Below are 16,306 nucleotides of genomic sequence, written 5' to 3' on the forward strand. Positions count from 1 at the left end.
CGATTTTGTCACATTTTGGGTGTTTTTCCGGACATGTTCTCTCCAAAACGAAGTCGGTGACCCCCCATTTTTTTTACATTTCTGACATAACAAACTTATCATCTTACAGTGGTAAAAGTTTCAGAAGAAAATCAATGTTGAAAAAATTTCGCGCGAACGTCCTTAACTTTAGGGATGCCGTTATGGCTTTCAAGTGTATGACCGGAATGGCCCCAGAATATTTAGGTAACGAATTAATTTTTAGAGGTAACGTAAGTGGGCGGGCGACTAGAGGTTCGCATCTATTGAATATTTCATATTTAAAACTACAACAGGGCAGAGACCCTTTTCTTATAGAATTATTTCAAAGGTCACTGAAAAACCCCCTTAGGGAGTGTCAATAAAGTATTGTATTGTATTGTGTTGTGTTGTGTTGTATTGTATTTTATTATATGGCTCTGTCTCACAAGGACTGGGAACTACCAAGTTCACGAATTTGATTGGCTAAAATCGATATTGACCGCGGTCTAGATTTTCCCATCTAGACCGGCATCTAGACGGGTAATGTTTTGCGGTGAAAAGATGCAAACTAAAATGCAAAAATATTGAGTATTTTCTTCTACCAATATTTATTTATGGAAGTGCCAAACAGCATGATGACAAAAGAGAGGATGACGAGCAAACTTTGACAGAATTAAGTTCAGCTCATCGCCACTCATCGCCGTTCGCAAGCAAAATGTCAGTTAGTACAAACCAGCTACATAAAACGAATTAAATTGTTCTTGTTTGGCCATATAATAAACATCTTATTAACCGAGCTAGGTCGGTCTGTATGGGAGAATCTTGACCTCGGTCGTTGGTACAGACCTCACTGCGTTCGGTCTGTACTGGCAACCTCAAAGGTCACTGAAAAACCCCCTTAGGGAGTGTCAATAAAGTATTGTATTGTATTGTGTTGTGTTGTGTTGTATTGTATTGTGTTGTATTGTATTGTATTGTATTGTATTGTATTGTACCAGTATTTCCTCAGCTTCGTGGAAATTAAACATCCGCCCATAGGATAACCTTGGTTCCCATAAAAAAAAAACTTGAAAAATAAACTACTCATGGTAACCGACCGTGAATGCGAAGTATACTAAAAGTCCACTCACCACAAAACTTGTCTTGCAGTTACCACCGAGGCTGTCCTGTAACAGTCGAGTGAGTGAAGAGTTTCTGTAAGGAATGTGAGTTCTCTTGCCTTCAGATAAAGCGTGTATTGTGTTCCTGAAAAGCAATGAGAGCGATAGAAATAAAATAACCTACATACAGTTACGTCAAAAATCATAGGGTAGCGACTCTCGGGACGGATGGCGAGATCCCGGTTTCAATTCCTGAGGGCTCTGTATATTGGCAGTTTCGGGGTAACTCCACTTCGTTCTTTAAGCGTGAAAACAAGTTTTTTAACATTGTCATTTCTATTTGAAAACCTTTTTTTGCATACAAGGCTACACAACAACTGACAAACTTCTGTACTAAACCTCAAGTCGGATTCTTGACTTTGCCGACCTAAACATTCAAGCGAAGCTATGATCCTCGCTTTCATCACGGGAACATTAGAACCGTGCCCACAAATGACCAGCTCCGGAGGTCAGTGGCTTCACAGCTCAGATAGTTAGAGCGTTGCAACGGTATCGCGAGGTCATGGGTTCAAACCTCGTTGAAGTCCTGAATTTCTCAGGCTTCTCTACGCAATTGCTAAAATTGCGTTCACAACTGCAAGGATCATAGCCCATTTGATTTCATGTCGGCAGTTCAATATATGATTTATTTCATCATTTCATCGTTGAACCTAAACATTAATACAGATTCAGCTAGCGAAAGACCCTGTACGTACCCCAGCTCCAAAAGAGATAAATTGACGTGTTGTAATTCAGAAAGTCGTTCTCCTTCGGCTCCGGTTTTCTTTACTCGCTCGCTTCCGGCAAGGTCACAGCTGTATAGATTAAGAACGAAGTAAAAAATGTACAATTCATCAGACGTGTCACCTTGGCTATCAAGTTGATTGCACACGGGCCGTTAATTGTAGCAAATTTTATCAGCAAAAGAGATAGGTTCCCAGTTGAAAAAAAATATGGCATTGATTATAAATGGGCCTCTCAAATCCAAAACCCATGAAAGTGTTAACTGTCAAGATGAAAATTAAATACTATTGTAACCTCCGTGAACTTTTCGTTCGAGAAACACTCGAAGGAGCAGTATCACGTTATATTTTCTCGACAGGCACTCTCCTAGATGTTTGAAGTCTCCATTTCTGCGTAAAGAAAGTTCGTCAAGCCTGATTTCGAGTACGTTCGACTAACAGTTGACGAGGGGATGAATGGAAAGTGATAGCAGTAAGGTGTGGATGTTGGTCAATGACAGAATAAAGCGATCCTTACATGTTAATTCGTCCAGTGATCAATACATCATCGCGGATCTTTATGCCTTCCAAGAACGATTCGTCCTCGTCGTCATCCTGGGGTTTAGGTCAAAGAACAGAGAAACCGACTTCAAATTACAATGGGTACGCAGTCAACCAATAAAAACGCATTCACCCGAATCCAATTTATGCTCATGTTCCTGCCCCAACAATGCAACCTTCCCACAGTACCAGCCCCTACCCTAAGGATACTGAAAACGACCGCGGAACGAGGTTATTTTCTCTGACGGCAATGCTCCCCTGCGTTAGGTCCCATTTATCTTAAAAGCCAAGAGTGAACTGAAAATAAACTTGGTAAGGCTGGAAGCTTCTGAAAAGGGCAGGGAACTCTGCGTTACATTTAACTAATAGAGCGTTTTTACATGACGTCACGGCGGCCATGTTGGATGAGTGAGAACCAGCCGCCATGAAACAAGAGGCCGCCATGTTGGAGGAGTGAAATATTCTTTTGGGAATTGAACTCTATTTTTTTTGAAAATTCTTCCGTTTGTTTTAGTATGCAAATATGCCTTCTGGTAACAAGAGCGAAAACACTCCATTATAAGATGCTCAGAAATGGAAGGATATAAGAAAAACTGATATATATTTTACCTCGAATTGTGGGATATCAGGAGTTCCAGGACCACTCTGTACGAAGAAAAAGAAAGAAAAAACGTCTGTTTTCCTGGTTGCTAATCAGTAGCTAATGGTTTTGGGGTACTTTTTGTTCCGCAAACACCTTCTTATGTAGAAGAAAATCAGAAGAAAATTTCACACGTACGGCAAACCCGAAAATGCCTACTTTCACGTAGAAACGGCAAGCAGCAGCCCGCAATCGTAGAAAATGGCGGGAAAATCATGGATACGTGGTCACTTTTGCCGTGATGCTAAATCTCTTTAATCTCTCTGTTAAGTCCCGTGCGTTCAAGATTTTTTCCGGAACCAAAAGTGCATTACCCAACAGTATGAGCGTGGTATCAGGTTTGTCCCTATCAGTTTTTTTTTTTTTTTTACGAGAAAATAAACAATAAATCAAATCGGCTAACTCAATGATCTATTATATTTGCGTTTATAATGTGGCATTCACTTTAAATGATATGGCCACGGAAATACCGGGGACAAAACGTTTTATTCCCAAAGGCTTTGACTTCCAGGGTACAACATTGAGTTAGCCGACTTGGTCTATTGTTTATTTCCCGCAAAACTAGACACTTTTCTGACGCTGATGAGGACTAGGCCAATTTGGATAAATCTTACTCTTGGTGGTGCCTGGAAATGAAAGATGATGCTGGTACAAACAAGTGTTCTCACCCATCCTTCACTCTCTGTCCCGCTTTCGAGTAAAGAGTCCATGGAGAACTGAAGTTCGCTGCCCTCTGAATCACTCGGTGAGTTCAGTGATCGCGAAGATAATGCGCGACTCATGTCAACTAGTGACCAACGGTTTGGCCTTGAAGAGGGCGGATGTGAAATTTCCGGAAGTGACGTCAAATGCATACTGTGCCTGTTAGTTTCTGTGTGTGCTGGTGTCGACGTCTTGCGCGGAATTAAGCTTTGTTGTCGGCTTGAACAGGATTTTGGAGGCAAACGCTGCGATTTATTTTCTTCACGAAGGCGGTCTAAGCTACTTGTTGATCGTGCTGGCATGGGTAAGGACAAACTGCGTGACGGAGAAAGAGTGACCGGAGAATGACACGAGAAAAGATTACTTTCACTTGCACTGGAAACACCTTATAAGAAAAAAAATCTTTATTATGATCTCTGTAAATCATCACACAAAAACTTGCATGAACCCATGCCTCGCAGGGACTCGTGGAAAGAATTCCAGCTATGGACGCACTCTTTCTATTCAGAATTTATAGCTAACTGATGATTCAACCTGCTCAAACATATAAATAACAAATAAACAAAGATCCTTTTACAATCCACTGACCAGGTGTTTCTGTCGACGTGCTGCCGTCTCTGGAGCGTTTTCTTTCCACAATAATCTGACATACTGAATGTGACCTGAAAAAGGAAATTTCATTGGGATGATGACTTAGCCTAAAACTGAGATGAACTTAACCGTGAGCCGAGAAACGTCGAAAAATGTTAACCGTTGAGGGTGAAAATGACCAAAAAATAACCATTAGCCGCGATAAAAATTAAGCGCAATTCGGTAATTTTTTTAAATTATAAAAGTGGGATAGGTAGTCTTTTGAAATATTACAAGACTGCAGAGCACTCGATACTGTTTTAACTCCCTTGCTTTCCGTTCCCAAGGTCTCTCTGCTTGCTTTTCTCTCTCCCAGACTCTCTCTAGCTCCAAGGAAAGGCTAGGGAAGAAGAGAAATCCTGCATGAATCGATTAGCTTTGCTCGACGTATGTTTTTAGCAGTTTTATGCTGCTCATATCCATATGAAATATGAGTATTATAAAAGGAATTATGAGTTTCTTTGTTTTTCACATAAGTTAACAGTGACGGAAAAAAGATAACCGTTAGCTGTGAAAAGGCAAATTATTTAAAGCTACCCTCCATTGAGACTTGAGACCCTCTGTATAAAGACGGAATAAGTACTCTTGACAGGACCACTGCTGATCAGAACTTCTCTTACTGCAAATCGTTGTAGTTTGTCTATGTAATAAGCAACGATTTACTCAGAAGAAGTATGTTTGCGCGGATCAGTAAAACATGGCCTTTGATGTGCGAGGAATTGTTGAGAGGAATCGCAAAAAAGCACACCCCTGAAAAGTTTCTTGGAAGATGAAAAATATTGCCCTCATGTCCAGATATTCACGTAAATAGAAGCACGCTTAGGCAATTTCCACACCAACGAATTTGGAAAACCTCCCGCTTTTTAAAAGTGCATACGAAATTTTGCGGCCACACTAGCGTTTCACAGCGTTTTCGACTGTCGAGCACACTGAATCGCAGAAAACGGATAAAGAAACTTTTGCGTTCTCCCAGGCTTTGCTCGCCCTACTTTCTACGTACTGCACATTCTGCAACTGAGTCCACGGTACGACGTAAATGGCAAAATTATTGTATCCAAATTACAAATAACCGCATTTAGCTCCAAGCTAAGCAGGCAATCAAGTTTGAAATATAACCAAACAACACAAAACAAATACCTGCCATCCTGTTGGATCTATTTGGAAGAAATACCCCCCTGCTTTATCTAGTATTAGTGTGCCTGGACGGAAGGCGATAAATGGATGAAAAAACCTGTACGTTTCCAAACGAAAATGAATTAGTGTGGACGAGGCCTTGGTTTTATAGGCCTCACAATTATCCTGTTCACCCTTCAAAACGTATAACTCAGTTCATGGTTCAAACCTGCTGGAAACTCTGTTCATTCTGGTTTCAGCGAAGATAAGCTTTTTCTTTCCTTGTTTTAACACGGAGAAAACTTCCGCGGTGTCACTCACAACAAAGGTCGAAAGGTTCTCCACATACACACCTAGAATAGAATAAAATAGAATAGAATAGGATGGGATAGAATAGAACTGAGGGAAGAAAATTACTCCTCCTTGCAGTCTCGGAACTGATGAATTGTGAAATGCGCAGCTCACGACATCGGGCCGAAAGCATACATTAGGAGCCTCTGACAGCCGCTACACAGTACATATCTGGTGCTGGAGTAGAGCACCATAGTTGGATGTAATTAGCTGTGATGAGGGGGGAAAACTGGAGTACCCGGAGAAAAACCCTAGAGCTACTGTACGTTGATGTCGCCTGTAACTTAGTCACCCATATCTGTACAATCGCAGAAATGGGAGGTATGCTTCATGACCAATGTGCCAGCCTGACACCCTACGACAATCCACGCACTCGCGATTTTCAGTTGAGCGTGAAGAAAATGAATAATCACGACATTACTTTAGCTATGGTTCAGTTACTGAGTCACGCCTTAGGGATGATCCAATCTTCCAGACTATGATAATTTGCAGTGGTTTACTAACTATGAAATACCTTTTTTGGGATCTTCTCGCAACACTAAATCCACTTTAGAGTTGGCATTAAGCAAGTCAAAAATCTTTTCCTGATAGATCTGGAGATACGACACGGACACCTAGACAGAAAGAATACATGAACTTAGGACGCAGCGTGCTTCAGTGGTCCAGTGGTTAGGGCGTAAGGTTTGCATGCGGTTACCCCAGGTTTAAGTCCCGTGCTAACCTCTGCCGGTATGGATTTGTTTCCGGTTGTCCCTGATTCAAATTCACCACGCTTTGCAAACTGCCAACTGGTTTCCTCCTGCCAGTTGGGATTCTTAATCCTGTTTTTGTATAAGTTTGATTTGTTTCTTTCAGATTGTTAAAACTGGATCAGTGCCGGTGCACTAACTAGCTTGATAGATAATTGCACTTCCACTATAAACAAAGCATTTACATTTTCACATTACATGCAACATGACTGTTGCATGCCGTTGGATGCTTTACACAGTAAGAAATTCCGATTGAGCTGCATGATGGCAAGCCTTTTTCAAAGTACAAATATATAATCCAGAAGACATTACGCCAGCCACTAATTTATTTGCTTTCTAAACCAATCAACCGTCTTCAAACAGGGATTGGGGCGATAGAATCGACCCACTTCGATCTTTCATGGGAAGGGAATTTCTCGTGTTCCATTAGGCCATCCTCTTTTTTTTCTCCATTTAGCGTCGTCCGTCCCACGTAGTTAAACCATTTTTACGTCGCATAGGAATTTCGGTGGTTGATCCTTTTTTCCCATGTTGTCTTAATTTTACAATAACACCAACCAACTTTTCCGCCATATTCATTTTTGGGTTCACGTCTTGTTGCTTTCCAGGATCCGCAGCAATGATGCTGGCGTAGCAGACCGCCGATTCCGAGACTACTTAGACTGCTTGTGATTTGTTTTGTTTTGTTTTGTTTTTTTTTGTCAATCCGACCGACCAACCCAATATCAGGAAATGGATTCAACGCTTAACATAAAAAAAAGAGGGGGGGGGGGGGGCGGGGGGAAGGGCGGATGGTTTTTGAAAAGAAAAAATTTACTGCACTAATACTGAAGGCTCTCAATAATTACCTAAGAGACTTTTTCTCGAAAAATGTTGGTCTCATTTGCCTTAAAACTGATATTTCAGCCATGAATTTTAGTCAAATGGTTAAGACACGTTATATATCTTGAAAAAGAAAAAACGCATTTATATCTCAACAAAATAAATTTGAGAAATTCGACGAATAAACATTCTTGCGACTGTTATTGTTGTTTTTTTTTCTGCACTACTACTGAAGGCTCTCAATAATTGCCTAAGAGACCTAAGAGACTTTTTCTCGAAAAATGTTGGTCTCATTTGACTTAAAACTGATATTTCAGCCATGAATTTTAGTCAAATGGTTAAGACACGTTTATATCTTCAAAGAAAAAAAAAACTCATTTACATCTCAACAAAATAAATTTGAGAAATTCGACGAATAAACATTCTTGCGACTGTCATTGTTGTTGTTCTTTTCATGCTGATTGTCGGTTATGTGTTTACCTTGTATTGATGGTATTTGTCGAGGCTGATCCTTCTAAAAAGTTTTTCGACCACATGGGCACACATTCCATCACTCGACATAATAGTATGTGTCTTTCCTGGTTAAAAAAAATGGATTTAGCACCAATAATCACAATATACACAATTAGTTGTCAACAGACCAGATTTCATTCATTAGGCAGGATCAATGCCCTCTCCCTCTCCATCAGTTTATGGTATTATCTACGAGTAATTCGTTAATGGCTCCTGCTAGAGTTTTTCGGGGGAAAAAAACATGGCGGCATTGCCTTCCGCGGTTACGGACCGATCAGAGGCGTTGTGGTCATTAAGCCCAATCTGATTGGCCATTATTTAGCGGGACCTGGGGCCCGTTTCTCGAAAGTCCCGAAACTTTACGGGTCATTTTTTGGGGTGTCACAATTCCCTTTGTACCTCTGGAACGGAGAGGATTTAAAGTCGTCCAACTTCACAGTCTTGTTTCTTTTAGTTACCTTGAAAACATGTTAAAAGATCGGCCTTCCAAAACAAGCGGTTGGCAGTTTCACAAATGGATTTTTGGGCCCGAAAAGTTTTCGGGACTTTGGAGAAACAGGCCCCTGTATTGGACACTTCAGGGTTATGGACTTCTCCTTAGATCCATGGAAACGTCTAAATGTCGAGAAGCTACATTATAATGAGGTGCAAAACAGTTTAAATTTTCATCATATTTTTCTCGTGCTTTGTCATAGCTGCAATGAAATGGTAATTGCACTTCATATTGTATAATGCATAGAGCAATCGACATGAAGTTACTCAATTTTGTTCAGAATTGTACTTCATTCAGTTATATCTGATGCAAAATGGAAATGGTTCAGTTCACGCGTTTTACAATCCCGTGACTAGCATTGCATTGCATTGCATTATTATTCAAGTAACAAAATAAAAGAAGTCTTGACTGTTCATCGCGCGAAGCATTGTGTTTTAGACTGTCAAGCGGACTGAATAATTAATGAGTATTTTTGCCCGGTAAGTCCGCAAAAAAATTTGTTCGTGCTAACCAAGTACCTGTAAATGTTGCGATTTCCGGCACTAATCTTAACTTGATTTTACTGCTTGTAACCAGTGACAAATTCAAATCGATTAAAAAGCTACTTCTACTGCAGGTGTGTCCTTTACCCTATATGGACAGCTATTAGGGGCCTTAAGCTCGGAGGACGAGGAAGACTACGCGCATGCTCGGTACGCAAAACTTGTACTCGTAGTCGTACATGTTCTCCGATCTTAAGGTCCCTAATAATTACCACTACTCGTTAGCTGCAAGGTACAAGACCACGCTAGCAAAATTTCTCTGCGCAAAATTAGGAGCAAGTAGCGTTTAGTTGCGTCAGGCTTGAGGCCTCTTTTCCGGCACAATTACTGAATAAAAGGATTGCTTTAATAGGCAATATGCATGATTGACATTTCTCACCAGTGCCTGTTTGGCCATAAGCCATGAGCGTTCCATTAAAACCTGAGAAAACTGCATCAACCAATGGTTTTCCCACAGTGTTATACACCTAAAAAAGTAACGATTATCACGAATGCGATCACGATTATTTCTACGAACACGATCGCGATCACAGTCCCTGACTCGATCTCAATTATAATCTTGATCTCGTTCCAGATTTCGATAGTAATCCACGCCACCTCTGCTCCTCAATGACTGAAAAAGTATATTTGAAGTGCAGATAACGGAGGAAAGATAGAAATGATCCTCTCACTCGCACTTATCGGCACGATTTAATTAAGCAATTGCCTCTTATAGAGACCTAAAAAATTGAACATTTCTTTCATCCATAAGTCCTTAACACAGGAACACGTAAACCAAACAAATTGGCCTTCTTCCAAACGAGTGGCTTCGTAGCTCAACTGGTAGAGCATTGCACCGGCAGCGCTCTCCAGAGTCTGAAATTTTCAGTTGTCCATAAGAAACAATCACTTAAATTGTCCATATTAGTGCAAGGATCACTTTTATCTTTCACCTCCTGTCCTCAATTCATTGGGAAGTTTAGACAATATGAACCTTTATGTTCTAGGACGAGGGCGAAAACGAGTGCGAGATTTGACTGACTGTTTTTAGCAAAAATACTTAGACAATTTATAAGCCGGACGATTAATCTTACTCTTTGTTAGCAGGGTAGGTTCCTGAGGTATTCTTATTTCTGGTAACTGAACCTTTTTCTGGTTGAAAAATGCCAGCACTACTACCGTGCACGTGTTGGTGACTTGTTTGTCTTGTTTTGACACAGAGACATTTTTGCAAACCTCCTACTAAAATGACGATGGTGTCACGTATTTCCCGCCCAAATGACGCTGGTTTGCGCGCGCTCAATGTTGTTCTGTGAGAAAATCTCGTACTCGTAGTCGTTCTCGTCCCAGTAGAATCTAAAGCTCTCCAATGGCTACGAGAACGCCACATAAAAATATGTCCAATAAACAAAAAATAAAGGCTCTCCATCCCCCCCCCCCCCGGTTTACTTTTTCAGTTGGTACATTTCTTAGCCGTCGTCGTCCTGGCGACGAGCTGAAATACAATTTTTAGGCAATATTCTCGTAGGTGTCGTCGACGTCCTCACTTAAGCTACCTGATGCTAAGAAGAAAAAGCAACAAACCTCTGCATTGGTGGATTGAGGGGAGAATATCTTATCAAACGTGTATCGCCTTTCATGGGAATCATTAAGGAAAACCTGTTGCAGAAATATAAATAATAGTTTAATTGCGATTAATATTAGATCCGAATTTGTGTATTCATTGGTTTTGACTCGGGCATATATATATTCGGGAAATAAAACGAGTTCCCCGAACAGAGAGAGAGAACATCTCATTCCTGCATAGCCTGCGAACGCAGACGTTTTTCCGGCGGTGGAGAAACAACTGCCGGAAATAGGTTTACTGCATTTGCAGGCTAATTCCCGCAACGATTACAATATTTCCAAGCGCAAATCCCGCACGAGTTACTGGGAGGTGAATATTGGTGGATATTTACCTGTGAGGTAAATATCCACCACATTCACCGACACTGACGTGAATTATTGTTTTGGTATATATCACACAAGTTGAATAAAAAGCGAACCAAAACACTACTTTATTCTTTGTAAAATGTGATCCAAAATTTCAAATATGAATAGCAAAGGATATATGGAGTTTGAGTAGCCAATCAGCGCGCGCGTTTTAGTACATACTTCGAGTTCGTATGGGTAATCAAATGGTGACGATTGAAATTAGGGAATAATTTCACGCGCGTTTTTTCCGAAATCAAATAATTTCCCGCGCCTTAAGGCCCAAAGGCTGGAGAAATTATTTACTTTTGGACAAAACGCAAGTGAAATTATTATTTAAGGTGGCTCAAACCAGTTTCAACACTTAAAACAAACGTTCAGGGGCACCCAACGACCAATTTGTTGTAAAAGGTATTATTATACCCCAGTTAATGAAAATAAATGTTATTAAGGCATTTTCAGGTGTTTTTCAGTGTTGCTGGGAAAACATTATCTGTTCCTTTTTCGCAGCAAGACACCCAAGAAATTTCCCAGCCAGCTAGATAAAATTGGTTGGTTTCCCAGCCAGCTGATCAAATGTATTTCCCAGCCAGGAATTCCACGCGCTTTCAAATCCCTCGATCCAAAACGACCGAACAAAAGCGACAAAACCGGGACAAAACAGGTTTTTTCCTCAAGCGCAATCACTCTGACCAGCCGTCGTATGTTTGTGGCTATTCTCTGGGAGAGGGAAGGGGTTTTTTATTTATTTTTTTTATTTTTAGTCGTCCTCAGTCTTCAGAGTTTCTGCAGCCAGCTCGGGTTGAAATGCTAGAAAAAGTCAGTAATTCCCAGGCAAAACCTCTATCAATAACAAAATTTTCCAGCCAGCTTATCGAAACACCTGTATTTTTGCCAGCCAGCAAGATTTCTCTGGGGAACAGATAATGTGAGGAACAGATTCGTTGGCTGCCCCTGAACGTTCTTATTAGAAGGATTGACACTACAACACTTAATCACTTAACAGCAATGTTATGGTACCATATCAAACACTAATTATTGCTGAAAAAGACCCGGTCATCCTTGTGACGTAAACGTTACCGTGGCAACCGTGAGGAAAGCCCTGCAAAAACACCCCATATGCCAGAATGAAAGTTTCTGCAAAGCTTACAAAAATTCTGTGGAGCGGATTCAGAGCTACCTTAATTAATTGAAAATTTCAGTCAGCTTTGAATCTGCTCCACAGAATTTCTTTAAACTTTGCAGAGAGTTTCATCTTGGCCTGCTGATGACTTTTCTGCAATAAAAAAAAATGGGGTCACCGAGTTCGTTTTTCAGATATGAGCAAGGAAAGCCAAAAAATAGGGTGTTTTTGCAAGGCTTTCCTGTTTTCATGGTAACTTGTTACGTCACAGCAATAATTGATGTTGCAGATGGTACCATAACATTGCTGTTACGTTATTAAGTGTTGTAGTGTCAATCCTTTTAATAACAAAAAGTGTTATTAAAGTGTTGAAACTGGTTTGAGCCACCTTAATTTCACGAGTATACCATTTGATTAGCTATTAATATCATGGGTGACAAATTACTTTCATAAAACGCAGGTTATTTTCAAACCTGGACGACATTTTGGCACTGTAGGAAAAGTTGCCCTGGCAACATTGTAATTTCACGCGTGAAATTATAATAATTCCTGAAATTTTGCGCCCAAATTAAGGAGTAATTTGTCACCCATGTTATTAAATTAAGATATCCTATTATTCAGATATGACGCTTGTGAGTTGATCTCCGAGATGGAAGCTTACTCATTAAACTAGAATCAGTCTACATAGGACACACAAGATTTATCCATATATTTGCCTCACTGACTTGTGAAATACAGCAGACAGACTGATTGAGTTTCGGCAAATACCTCAGCAGTCAAGCACGATGACGGTACCACCCTATACAAGAGGGTCAAAAGTTGAATCTGTTCTTTGATTTCATGGTCTAGATTTTTTCACAAAAGGTCTTAATACTGAGAATTATTTGCATAATTTCAAAGTGTTCGTATATCGTTAGGAACCTGTTAACAGAACCTTTTTGTTGTGTTTTCTAAGCCACTGACAGTAATTGAGTCAATTAACGTCACGTTATTGAAATTTACATTTATGAGGTCATTCAATTCAACGATCATAAACTAACAAAATTCTAAAAATTCTGTGTTATTGACCATAGTTTCAAATAAAGGCATGTTTAATTACTTTATTGTTCTTGGATTAAACCTGAGAAAACGCTCATGTGGCCGGCTGGCTTTTCGAATTATCACGCACAAAAAGTTACTGATGTTGGTTATTTTCTGTTGCTCTCTTCTTTGCTCACAGTTCCGCCACGGCTCAGTGATCGTTTCTGAAAGCAAAATAAGTAAGTCTCCAACAAGCTCGTTTTAGACTTTGTTGATTTTTTTCTCCCTTCCGTGAGGTTTATTTTTCATGTTGACTCCGAAAATTAGCATGTTTCAAAGAGGTCACGTTAAGCAGACAGTACGAAATGACTGGAAAGAAAAATGGTTAACTTAGGTTTTCGCTATGAAAGGCTATTTATTTTTTCGTATGCTATGCAATCTCGATCAGGAGAACAAATCGATATGAACGCCGCATTGTATAAAATTAGTTAAGCCCCCAATAAAACGATTAAGAGTTATTTGAATTGGCAAAAAAATTTGCAGGAAAAAAATCTCGCCGAAATTCAGTAAGAGGCAAATATCGTTTACGGCCTCAATTTTACTCTCCCGTAACAGCTACGCAAATGAAAAAAAAGGAAATGAAAGTAAAGTTCCTCATAGAACAGACTTTTAATTCTCATCAATGTACCTCAGACTTTGTCGAGTCTACATCAACACCAAGACTCTCTTGTCTCTTTGTTTCTTCAGAATTTCTTGGTCGCACTCGAACATAGACGCGTATTCTACCGGATTCTACGGTGGAAAACAAACAATACAGCGTCATGCACTACCTTACGAGTACAAAGTCACGCTTTGTGTGGTCGGCAGCATGAAAGGGGAACCAAGCTTTATATATTTAATTTGGACCGCGTGCGTGCTGTATTTTACGTTCAGGGTTAGCGTCTCTAATAAGCCCTGCCATAACGCAAAACCGTTAACTAAATTTCCTAATGCAGACTGTTAACTGAAGCAAATGTAAATACAATACGAGTATTCAACTCTCACTCTTGAGTACGCTACTTAAGGTTATAAACTTAACTTACCGCCTTGGCCCGATTTTAACGACTTCTTATCTCTCATCTGGCAGCAGATTATCACACCCAGTGGTACAGAAACGAATAGTCACTTCTTTGAAAGTTAAGTGTATAGTAATTCCATCCCAAAAGTCGACAAGCTACAGGCAAAAATTTATCCGCCGACTCACGCGATCTAAATTTAGTCGCTTATCAAGAACTACACGTGACAAATTACCACCTACCATTAAATTTATTCTAATAATTATTCCATCTTGAGAAAAAACTAACCTTTTTCCCATACAGGGTGTTCTATAAAGGCGCCCCTGAAAAAACTGGCACTGTAGAGATCCGCGAATGACCAAAAACCAAACTTTAATTTAGAGACACATTAATTAAGGGCAACACATAAGAAATGTCATAAATCGACGATCATCTTTAGTGTAAACAGGGGCACCCAACGAGAATATAGTTCAAAACCACTTAAACATAGCATTATTTAAACTATTTTAGTATTTAAACTGTAGATATAGACATATTTTTATCCCCTAAAAATTTTTCATCTGTTCGGATTTCCTAGCTGAAAGTCTAGTGGTCCGAAAATTTTAGGGATCAAAACTTATGTTTTCGAAAATTTTAGCCAGAAAAAAGGCTCCCGAAAATTGTAGGTGACCTTTTTGAGGTTAAAGTCCGTTTAAAATGGGCAATTATACCATTTTTTAGATGTTCGAAAATCCTAGGACAGGCAGGCAAGCAATAAATTTTACAACAAATGTTGCAAAAATTCTAGATCTCAAATCGTCTTCCGAACAGATATTTTCCGAAAATTGACGTTGGGTGCCCCTGTGTAAATTCGTTTAAATGTAAACATAAAATTTTTCGTCACACCACGCCTCAGGGTACGCTAAAAAAAAAAAAAAAACTGGTATGGGCTTCTAGCCAAGATTGGCGTCTGAACAAAAAAACCAATGGTTTTAATAGGACAAAAGGTAACAATCGAATAATAATCATATGCAGTGCAGTCAGTGTTTCAGTGATGAAGGATCTAATAGACCAAATCGACGAACTCAATCTTGCATCCAATTCAAACCCTTTGGGAATAAAACGCTTTGTTCCAGGTATTTCCATATCATTTAAATGTGAATGCATTACACAAAGGCGATTACCATTTACAAAAAAATTCCGGAAATTCCGGTTCGTTTGTAAATGGAACTCGACTTTTTAGTTCGTTCCACTGGAAAAAGGAAATTTCTGGAAAAAAAAAGGTAGCTCTGTTTTCCCGTTGGAAACTCTCCGATGGGAAATGTGTGTTCTATTTACAAGTTTCAAAGATTTCACCAGTTCCAGGCTATTCACGGCCATATTATCAATTTTTTCGCGCAAAAATGCACTCCCCATTTCGCCAAGTAGCAAATGGACTTGCGTTAAATGGAACACTTTTATCACCTACCCATTTCCATCGAAAGTTCCGGGATTTTGTGGTAAATGGAAAACGCCCAAAGAATCTTAACCCCGAGAGATTTGAATTGGATACAACATTTGGTCTTCTAGCGATAAAAACACCGAAAACGAAAGAGACCAAGGATAAGTGCATGGATATGGTTATGAAACTCGACAAGTTCCTTTGTTTAAATGTTTTTGTCTGTATTTTTAGCCTTGAGCCTGCCCAAAACTCTCCTTTTTTCGAGAAGATAACCAATCAAATCCTTCGATTAAACTATGTGCAATTCACAAACCCACGTGCAAAGCGAAAACGACAGATTGACGTGCACTGTCGCGGTCAATTCAACATCGATCGCGACAACATCGTTCTTGCTTTTGAATATTTTAAGGTTTCATAACCAGTCCCTCAGTTAACTATGCCTGTATAAATTTTCGATCGTAAAAAGCGGCCTTGTATTTTTTAACTTTACTTTACTATATATTTCAAGTCATAAAATGTGTCTCTTTTTTTCTAATAATAAGAAGATCATTACGCCGCTTACTCATTCAACTTAGTAATTCCGGTAGTATAACTCAAAGAGCACTGTCAAAGGGCAAAAATAGCTCAATATTTTTGTGCAATTTTTGTCCCCGTCGTTGTAACTAATGCTCTTTTTGGGTAAGAACAAGAGCGAACAACAACCCTACTTCCTATCACGGCATTTACACCGACCTATTTATTTTTTGATTGATCAGCCGCAA

General features: G+C 39.7%; 1 protein-coding gene across 1 annotated transcript in view; it reads right to left on the minus strand.

The window, feature by feature from the left end:
* Positions 1-14,329, minus strand: part of LOC138044134 (kinesin heavy chain-like) — a 33,890-nt gene extending 19,561 nt beyond the window's left edge. The window contains exons 1-13 of the mRNA XM_068890799.1: positions 14,153-14,329; positions 13,759-13,862; positions 10,541-10,615; positions 9,357-9,444; positions 7,910-8,007; positions 6,373-6,472; positions 5,737-5,860; positions 4,353-4,426; positions 3,731-4,149; positions 3,032-3,067; positions 2,400-2,476; positions 1,856-1,954; positions 1,131-1,245 (exon numbers count right to left, since the gene is read on the minus strand). Of these exons, the coding sequence (XP_068746900.1) occupies positions 1,131-1,245; positions 1,856-1,954; positions 2,400-2,476; positions 3,032-3,067; positions 3,731-4,149; positions 4,353-4,426; positions 5,737-5,860; positions 6,373-6,472; positions 7,910-8,007; positions 9,357-9,444; positions 10,541-10,615; positions 13,759-13,862; positions 14,153-14,189 (1,446 nt within the window). The 5' untranslated portion in view covers positions 14,190-14,329. The remainder of the gene's footprint in view (positions 1-1,130; positions 1,246-1,855; positions 1,955-2,399; positions 2,477-3,031; positions 3,068-3,730; positions 4,150-4,352; positions 4,427-5,736; positions 5,861-6,372; positions 6,473-7,909; positions 8,008-9,356; positions 9,445-10,540; positions 10,616-13,758; positions 13,863-14,152) is intronic.
* Between the last annotated feature and the right edge of the window lie 1,977 nt (positions 14,330-16,306).

This window comes from Montipora capricornis, chromosome 3 (genome assembly GCF_036669925.1).
Source record: "Montipora capricornis isolate CH-2021 chromosome 3, ASM3666992v2, whole genome shotgun sequence".
NCBI lineage: Eukaryota > Metazoa > Cnidaria > Anthozoa > Scleractinia > Acroporidae > Montipora > Montipora capricornis.